The following is a 9,526-nucleotide window of genomic DNA, read 5'->3' on the forward strand; positions in this document are numbered from 1 at the left end:
ACTCCAGCCTGGGCGACAGAGCAAGACTCTGTCTCAAATAAATAAATAAATAAAATTAGGTATGATAAGTCATTATGAAGGGGAGGAGATTGCTTCATATGTGGACACGAAGCCCACAAGGCCTCCCAGGAAACTTCTTTGGCTTAGGGAATCCCAGCCTTGCCCAAAGTACAGATGTCATTTCCTGACAGGCCGGAAACACTGACTACCCTGAGGATCACAGGTAAGAGGCACAGGACGACAAGATAGGTTTTGCCAGTGAAACTTGATAGGGATGAAATGAATCATTCTTGGGTCCTAACAGACAAACTAACAAAGACCATAAAAATACTCCCAGCACATAGAACAATCAAAGCATGATTCCAAGACTTTTCAAAACTTCCAGGAGGAAGCGAACTCCAAAGGTGCAGGATCATATGGCTCCAGTTTGTCAACCACACAACAAAAAGTCTTGTGTATTAATCAACATCACCTATTACACAAAAGTAAATAAAACTGGCCAAAGAAACAAGATGTTAAATTAATATACTGAACCAATAAACTGCTGAACAAAATTTAGGTGAGCAGCTCTGTGCCTCTAGGGAGGGAATTCTCCCCATGCACAGGCTGGGAAAGCAATCGCTTTGCTCTGCCACCATTAAGACCAAGCACATCACACACCACAATCAGAAACAAAAACAAAAACATCATCTTATATCCTGAGACTTTCTTTAAGGGAATACTCTATCTAACAGTATCCCCACAAAATGAATGAAACCATGAGCCCCATCTGTAAATACTGAATCCCAATGAAACTAACTTTGTCCCTCAGATTTGCTATGCTGAAGTCTGTGGATATGGGCTGATCAAGGAGGTGGAGGTTGCAGTGACCCGAGATTGTTCCATTGCACTCCAGCCTGGGCGACACAGCGAGACTCCATCTCAAAAAAAAAAAAAAAGAAAGAAAGAAAAGAAAATACTTCTTTTACTGCTTTTGTCTGTGAGTCCATCTTTTACAATCCTGCCCTGCTTTATAAACCTTGTGACATTGCTTTTATTGAAATTAGGATACATTATTCATCCTTAACTACCATTAAGTCTTCCTGAGTTTGTATTTCAGACGCTCTGACTGCACTACAGACATCTTGACCCGCCAAACCACACTTTTTATTTCTTTGTACATCCCACAGAATCCAGCATGACACTTTATAAAAGCAGATGTCAATAAGGGTTTAGCTGACTGATGGGCTGATACATCAGCTCTGTATCTCCATGATTCATATGTTTCCCTGAAAACTGATTTTTAAAAGACAAATTGCTCCAGGCCATCATTAATCTTTTCCTGAGATACTTTCATACATTTAGATGCTCTGAAAAAATATGTTGCCCACATAGCATTTTGTGTCTTTACATTTCTTCAGGTACACATACCAACATAATCTCTGTTAAAATAATCCTTGAAATTCACTACCTAAACCTACATATTACTCTAGTTTGTTTCTTCAAATAGAAACTACCAGGTATGGTGTCTCACATCTGTACTCCTAGCACTCTAGGAGGCCGAGGCGGACGCATCATTTGAGGCCAGTAGTTCAAGACCAGCCTGGACAACATGGCGAAACCCCGTCTCTACCAAAAATACAAGTGTTATTTGTATTGCATTTTACTATCTCAACTAAAAATTCCTATTAATTGTATTGTATTTTAGTGTCTCTACTAAAAATACAAGTGGCATGGTGGCAGGCGCCTGTAGTCCCAGCTACTTGGGAGGCTGAGGCATAAGAATCGCTTGCACTTGAGAGGCAGAGGTTGCAGTGAGCCAAGATCGCATGACTCCACTCCAGCAATGGGCAACAGAGAGACACTCTGTCTCAAAAACAAAAAAAAGAAAAGAAAAGAAAGGAAAAGAAACTATACCTATACAATTTAAGAGAGTCAAATCATTCTACGCATCTTATTACAAAACCCAGCATTCCCTGCCACTGCCCACCTCATCACTCCCTAGATGAAATCCTTTCCATTCATTTAACTGTTTCTTTTTTGTTGTTGTTTTTTGCTTTCTTTTTTTTTGAGATGGAGTCTCACTCTGTCACTCAGGCTGGAGTGCAATGATGGCATGATCTGGGCTCACTGCAACCTCTGCCTCCTGGGTTCAAGCGATTTTCCTGCCTCAGCCTCCCAGGTAGCTGGGATTATTGGTGTGCGCCACCATGCCTGGCTAATTTTGTATTTGTAATAGAGACGGGGTTTCACCATGTTGGCCAGGCTAGTCTCAAACCCCTGGCCTCAAGTGATCTGCCGGACTTGGCCTCCCAAAGTGCTGGGATTACAGGAGTGAGCCATCATGTCTGGCTGAATCCGAATTCTTTACTGCAACTTACAAGCCCCTGCCTGACACAATCCTAAGTACTCTACACTCTACTTTGATACCGTTCTTCTCCCCACTGTACTCCAGCCACACCACGCCACCTTCCTTCGCTTGTTCACAATGACAGTCATTTCCCTGGGGCCTGACCCTCAGTGTGGGACGTTATTTTCATCACTCTGCACTGATGGCTCCATGGTTCCTTTAAACCTTCAGATCGCAGCTCCTTGGAGGCCTTCCTAACACACCTCAATTCCTCTCTTAAGATTCTCCCTCTCTGTTCTCCCTGCCCCCACATCGTTTTTGTTTGCTTGTGAATATTTATTTGAAATTATTTAATATCCCCCCCAACTCAGTTGTAAGCTCCATGCAGGGAAGGAATGTGTGGGCACTGTGCCTAAGAGGAGTTGGACACATAGAGGAATAAATGAAGAAATATCCATCCCTCTGATCCACGCTGGAGTACTGTATATAAACTACCTCTGTTGCAATAGAAATTTCATCCTGGACCAGGCGCCATGGCTCACACCTGTAATCCCAGCAATCTGGGAGGCCGAGGCAGGCATATCACCTGAGGTCAGGAGTTCAAGACCAGCCTGGCCAACATGGTGAAACCTCATCTCTACTAAAAGTACAAAACCTCATCTCTACTAAAAGTACAAAAACTTAGCCGGGCATGATGGCAGGCACCTGTAATCCCAGCTACGCGGGAGGCTGAGGGAGGAGAAGTTTTAACCCGGGAGGCAAAGGCTGCCATGAGCCGAGATCGCACCACTGCACTCCAGCCTGGGCGACAAGAGTGAGACTCCATCCCAAAAAAAAAAAAAAAGATTTCATCCTGTTATGAAATGCAAGGGCTTTTCAGAAGCTTGGAATAGACTGAAAATGCCTCAGAAATTTCTGCTTAGAAATGAGAAGCTGAAACTTCATTCCAAGTCTGATGCTGTGGACAAATTAAATTACAGGATCTTTCAGACACTGATAGGAAGAGAGAGAAATGCATACTCACCGATCCCTTTGTGAGGGTCAGGAGGACAGGAGACAAACTTCAACACTTCGGCTCGCTTCTCTCTCAGACCCCAACGGTAGAGGATTTCCCCATAGCATTTCTTAAAGTCATCAAATTGCTGAGTGTTGGCGGGGTCCAGGAGCCTGGAGAAAGTGAAAAAGATTTCCTGTCAGTTCCTTTAAGAAAAAATAAGCTTGATCCTAAATGGCACTTAATATGCCCTTCTTAAAGCAACAGTCCTGGCCAGGCATGGTGGCTCACATCTGTCACTCCCCGCACTTTTGGAGGCCGAGGCTGGCAGATCACTTGAGGTCAGGAGTTTGAGACCAGCCTGGCCAACATGGTGAAACTCTGTCTCTACTAAAAATACAAAAAATTAGCTGGGCGTGGTGGCATGTGCCTGTAATCCCAGCTACTCAGGAGGCTGAGGCAGGAGAATCACTTGAGCCTGGGAAGCAGAGGTTGCAGTGAGCTGAGATTCCGCCACTGCACTCCAACCTGGAGACAGAGTAAGACTCTGTGTCAAAAAAAAAAAAAAAAGGCGCAAGAGTTGTGATTGTGGAGAAACTGGAGTCCTGGCATCGCAGCTCTCACCTGGGAGGGTGGTTACCTTTTATTTTTATCATGCTGGTCGCGTTCCCGCTCCCGGGGATCACTGCAGGTCAGACTCCCAAAGCGGAGCTCTTCCGGTGAGGATTCTCCCCAAGGGGAGGACAAGTGCTCTGCCTCTCTCCCCGCTGAAGAAAATCAAATGTGAAGGGAAGATGGCAATCAGAGAAGGCATGGAAAATATCTGAAAAGTCTCATAAGACCGCGTGTGGCCAATGGATTTCCCAGAAGAAAAGTAAGTGAGGCTGAATACTCTGAGAAATGTAACTAAACAGAAGTCTTTCCTACCCTTACCTTTTTGCCCAGGTATTTATTACTAAGAGAACCTGATCGCTAAGTACACACACATGATGCTAAAGCAAATGATGGGCTGGGCATGGTGGCTCATGCCTGGAATCCCAGCACTTTGGGAGGCCGAGGCGGGCAGATCACCTGAAGTCAGACGTTTGAGACCAGCCTGACGAACATGGTGAAACCCCATCTCTACTAAAAAAAAAAAAATACAAAAATTAGCTGGGCATACTAGCACGTGCCTGTAATCCCAGCTACTCAGGAGGCTGAGGCAGGAGAATTGCTTGAACCTGGGAGGTGGAGGGTGCAGTGAGTCGAGATCACGCCATTGCACTCCAGCCTGGGCAACACAGCAAGACTCCATCTCAAAAAACTAAAAAAATAGATAAATAAATAAAGCAAATGATGGCACAGAGATATAATGGAATGTTATGTAGTCATTATTTACAAAGACTTTTTGAACAATATTTGCTCATGATTTAATTACACATAGAACACAAAGTCACATATATGGAATGACCACACTCCTGCACACAAAGAATGGATGGAAATGTTCTAGAACGTTAATGGACACTATTCCTAGGTGGGAAATCAATAATTACAATTTTCTTCTCTAATACTTCGTGTTTGCTTTTCTTCACTGGGCATGAGCTACTTTTGAAATCAGGAAAATTAAGATCATTTAAAAAATTGTTTCTTAAAAAAATTCCAGGAAATACAAATACACCCACTCCGCAAATAGCTTTATGATCAGCTGGAGTCAGACCCAGCTGTATTAGTCTACACTGAAAGCGTTTGTGGGAAGGAGTAGGCGGCAGATGAACATGGAAAGGGCATGTTAAGGAAAAAGGATAAGGGTTGGATTTTGGGGGTGAACAGCGGGAAGTCCCACTGTCAGTTTCTCAAGGTTATGAGATGAAAAGCAACACAGCAAAAGGCACAAAGACCCCCAGAACGTGGCCTGTTCAACCTGCAAAGCCAGGCCTCCAGCAAGAGTATCCCTATCACATTAAATGTAAAGAGAAATAAGAAACAAGAAAAAATATGGAGACTAAGCATCAACTAAAGCTTACATATGCACAGCTATCAGAGAACTAAAAATCCAGCGTGGGCTAAGTCATTTCCATACAAACCTATGTTCCAGCCGCCAGTGCTGAGCCCTGGGTCTGACATACTGGAGCACGAACCAGAAGAGGTAAAGCTAGGCTACAGATGGAAAGAGAAGAACCAACAGGACTAGCATCAGAATACTGTTCCCCATGACAGTTCACATTAAGAAAACAGCAGGCCAAGCGCGGTGGCTCATGCCTGTAATCCTAGCACTTTGGGAGGCCAAGGAAGGCAGATCACCTGAGGTCAGGGGTTCGAGACCAGCCTGCTCAACATGGTGAAACCTCATCTCTACTAAAAATACAAAAATATACCGGGAGTGGTGGTGCATGCCTATAATCCCAGCTATTCAGGAGGCTGGGGCACGAGAATTGTTTGAACCCAGGAGGCAGAGGTTGCAGTGAGCTGAGATCGTGCCACTGCACTCCAGCCTGGACAACAGAGTAAAACTCCATCTAAAAAAAAAAAATCAGACAAAACCAGAAAAGGACAAACTTACATATCGACTATGGGACACCACAAGACTAGAAGAACGGTTGGGAAAAGGCCCAAAGGGGTTTGGTATCCCCTGAGGCCGAGACTGGGCTTCGAACACGCTACAGAGCATTGCCAGTGTCTGGACATCCCGGAGCCGGCAATAGTGAGCCAACCTGAGGAAAAGGTGAGAGGAAAGAAGACAAGTCAGGAGGAGGGACTGAGGAGGAACACGATCACAGTCATGGCGTGTTATTGTCACGGGGTGGGACAGGAGGATTCTTGATTTGGCCTCAAAAACCGTCAGGAATGGGGGCTTTCTACAGATCCAGTGGTTTGACCTACTTTGAGTTTGCCTAAACTTGTTTTGGAATATAAGACATCGATGTATTACAAATGATCTACAGATTGCATCTCAAAGCCTCTGGCTAACACTCAGGCATGGGCTTAAACATGAATTGGCTTCTCCAAGAATTAAGTGGACTAACCTGACATCTGAACGAGCCAATACATGCTCTCTCTGTCCTCCCAGCTCCAAGGAAGAATCACACTGCTTTTGGGGGATTCCCATACATGCCATTTATATAACCTAAAGCTACATGGAGGAGCCCAGAGGACACTGGACCACCACAGTATGCTAGCAGGCAATCAACTTTGGAGGTGCAGTTATGAAGATGAGCTATTAGGTAAGAACAACAAGGAGTGTTTCTACTCTTTAGGTACTCATATCCCCTTTGTCCTTTCAGGAAGATTAGGCTAGAATGTGAGTAAGGAATGAGAGGGGCTTTGCCTTTAAGAATGAATAATATTACTGTCTTCCTATCACTCAATGTCTAATATTTGTGTTTTCACACTCACTATCTTATTTGAGTCTTACACGAAGTAGGTAGAGCAAACCTTATCATCCCTGCGTTAGCGACAAGGAAACGGAAGCATGAACACGTGTCCCAGGGGCGGCCTTAATGCATAAATAAAACCTCAACCTGAAGGCAGGAGCGTTTCTCTCCCCAGGCCCTGGGCCTCCAAGTTATGGAGATTCAAATGGTTTTACTTGGTGTTAAATTATATTGTATAGTATATTCCAGTTTGCCACATGTCAGTGCAATAAACTGAACACGAAGGCAATGTTTTCTCAAATTGCCTAACAGGGTGAAAGTGTCGTGGTCTCTGGCAAACATGAACACCAACACGCAGTTCTCTAATCCACTCTCAAAGATGAGACCCTAGAGCTTTCAAGAAGAAACTTACCATCTCATGAGCTCAAACTCCTGTGTTCAGACTGACGTGATTTGTGGACTAACGCATGAATCTCTAAAGGATACACGAGTCTCAGGGGTCTCAAATCCTTGTTATAAGTGACAAGTATTGTATAGTTCTGTCTGCTGTAAGAAGTTTGTTCTGCACAGAAATTATTTCAGCACTGAAAGGAAAGATCCTACTCCTTCCTTTCATTCCTCGGGCCTCTGCACCTTTCTCTTAGGTGATGACATTTCAAGTGTTCACAGACCAAAAACGGACATCACTCATTTTTCTCACTTTTAGCTCTCAAAACCTACAGGGACTCCAGCAGCTGCCGCCCAAATGGATGTCGAGCCCAGGGTGTTTCCAAATCTGGGTCAGATTTCGGACCAAGGCAAAGATCTGTAGCTACCGTAGCCAGCGACCAAACCTGGACAGATCAAAGAGAAATACGAACTCAAACTGGCAAGGACAAGAACCGAAACCGTGAAGCAACCCCACCTGTCTTCCATATAAAACCCGATGCCTTGCTACTCTGGGGGCAGCAAAAGCTGGAACCTTATTGAAATGCAGAAGTTTAGGTCCCAGTTAGTCCTACTCAATCAGCGTTTACATTTTCACCAACTCCTTCGGGGAGTTAAGTGCACTCTAAAGTTTGAGAAACACTAGGCTTAAAAACTTTTCATTAAGCAAACTTCAGAGAAATGACACAGTGTAATAATTTCAATGGGTCATCTACTTAACCACTAACTCACATGACTTTTTATTTTATTTTACTTTTTTGAGACAGAGTCTCGCTCTGTCATCCAGGCTGGAGTGCCGTGGCACGATCACGGCTCACTGCAACCTCTGCCTCGTGGGTTCAAGCCACCCTCCTGCCTCAGCCTCCCGAGTATCTAGGATTACAGGCATGCGCCACCACACCTGGCTAATTTTTGTATTTTTAGTAGAGATGGGGTTTTGCCATGTTGGCCAGGCTGGTCTGGAACTCCTGGACTCAAGTGATACGCCCACCTCGGCCCCAAAAAGTGCTGGGATTACAGGTGTGAGTCACCATGCCTAACCTCACATGACTTTTTAAAATGCTGCTTCATCAGTAAGTGGGGTTGGCAGGGAGGAAAAAAAAAGGCAGTCTATAACACATTTAAGATCTGTCCTTCTTTACCTGAATAATGAAAGACTTTGTTGCCTTCATTATAAAAGTTTCAGTATCCTCTCTGAAGCTAAAATGTAAGAATAATAAAAATAGGCCAAGACAAAATGGATTTGGCTTTCTTTTTGTTGACATCAAATCTGAGAAATACCTCCCGACTTGAAATCCCATGGGGCCTGGAGCCATCGAGCAGAAACCAATAGCCACTAAATGTCTATTTAAGTCCAAGGCACAGGCTAAACCCATCATGTCATAAGCAAAGCTCCCACCCCCACAATACCTTTAAAAATCAAATACGGCGGACCCCGTGGCTCACGCTTGTAATCCCAGCACTTTGGGAGGACAAGGAGGGCAAATCACGAGGTCAGGAGTTCGAGACCAGCCTGGCCAATATGGTGAAACCCCGTCTCTACTAAAAATACAAAATTAGCTGGGCGCGGCGGCACGTGCCTGTAATCCCAGTTACTTGTGAGGCTAAGGCAGAAAAATCGCTTGAACCCAGGAGGCAGAGGTTGCAGTGAGCCAAGATTGCGCCACTGCACTCCAGCCTGGGCAACAGAGTGAGACTCCGTCTCGGGAAAAAAAAAAAAAAATCAAATACTATTATCTGGAAAACTTTTCTTAGTAGCAGCACATCACTGTATACCTATTAACTGGAAAACATTATACTAGACTCTGAGATGCTCAAAAGAAAGAAGATATGGACTTTGAATCAAGGAGTTTGCAATCTTAAGGAGAAAGAATAGGCAAACAAAGACACTGAGAAACAGGTAGAGAAGCATTAAGCATGCAAAATCAATTAAATCATGTGGCACTAACATACTTGAAAAATATATAGAAGGTATTATCGAAAAGGAGAAACCTGAAGTTCACATTCATCTCTATAATCAATGACCTAGTGAATCAGTACTAAAGGAAGTTGATGACCTTCTGGGATAAGATAAGATGTTTACTACCCTGGCTAAAAATTTAAGCATGTTATTTCCTCACTGATAATACACATTTCCTAAATGTCCTTAACAGAAACAGTGACTCTTGCATTTACCTCTGCAACTCTTTGCAAAATAGTAAACATATCTTCAACACAAGCATAAAGAACAAAAAGGCTGGGTGTGGTGGCTCACGCCTGTAATCCCAACACTTTGGGAGGCCAAGGCAGAAGGATCGCTTGAGGCCAGGAGTTCAAGACTAGCCTGGCCAACATGATGAAACCCCATCTCTACTAAAAAATACAAAAATTAGCTGGTCTTAGTAGCTATAATCCCAGCTACTCGGGAGGCTGAGGCAGGAGAATCAC

General features: G+C 44.1%; 1 protein-coding gene across 1 annotated transcript in view; it reads right to left on the reverse strand.

Moving 5' to 3' along the window:
* The window catches only part of WDR59 (WD repeat domain 59), a 152,038-nt gene that overhangs the window by 15,514 nt on the left and 126,998 nt on the right, over window positions 1-9,526 (reverse strand). The window contains exons 21-25 of the mRNA XM_011976799.1: window positions 7,394-7,506; window positions 5,863-6,013; window positions 5,387-5,459; window positions 3,964-4,090; window positions 3,354-3,496 (exon numbers count right to left, since the gene is read on the reverse strand). Of these exons, the coding sequence (XP_011832189.1) occupies window positions 3,354-3,496; window positions 3,964-4,090; window positions 5,387-5,459; window positions 5,863-6,013; window positions 7,394-7,506 (607 nt within the window). The remainder of the gene's footprint in view (window positions 1-3,353; window positions 3,497-3,963; window positions 4,091-5,386; window positions 5,460-5,862; window positions 6,014-7,393; window positions 7,507-9,526) is intronic.

This window comes from Mandrillus leucophaeus, unplaced genomic scaffold, assembly GCF_000951045.1.
Source record: "Mandrillus leucophaeus isolate KB7577 unplaced genomic scaffold, Mleu.le_1.0 Scaffold17, whole genome shotgun sequence".
NCBI classification, from domain to species: Eukaryota; Metazoa; Chordata; class Mammalia; order Primates; family Cercopithecidae; genus Mandrillus; species Mandrillus leucophaeus.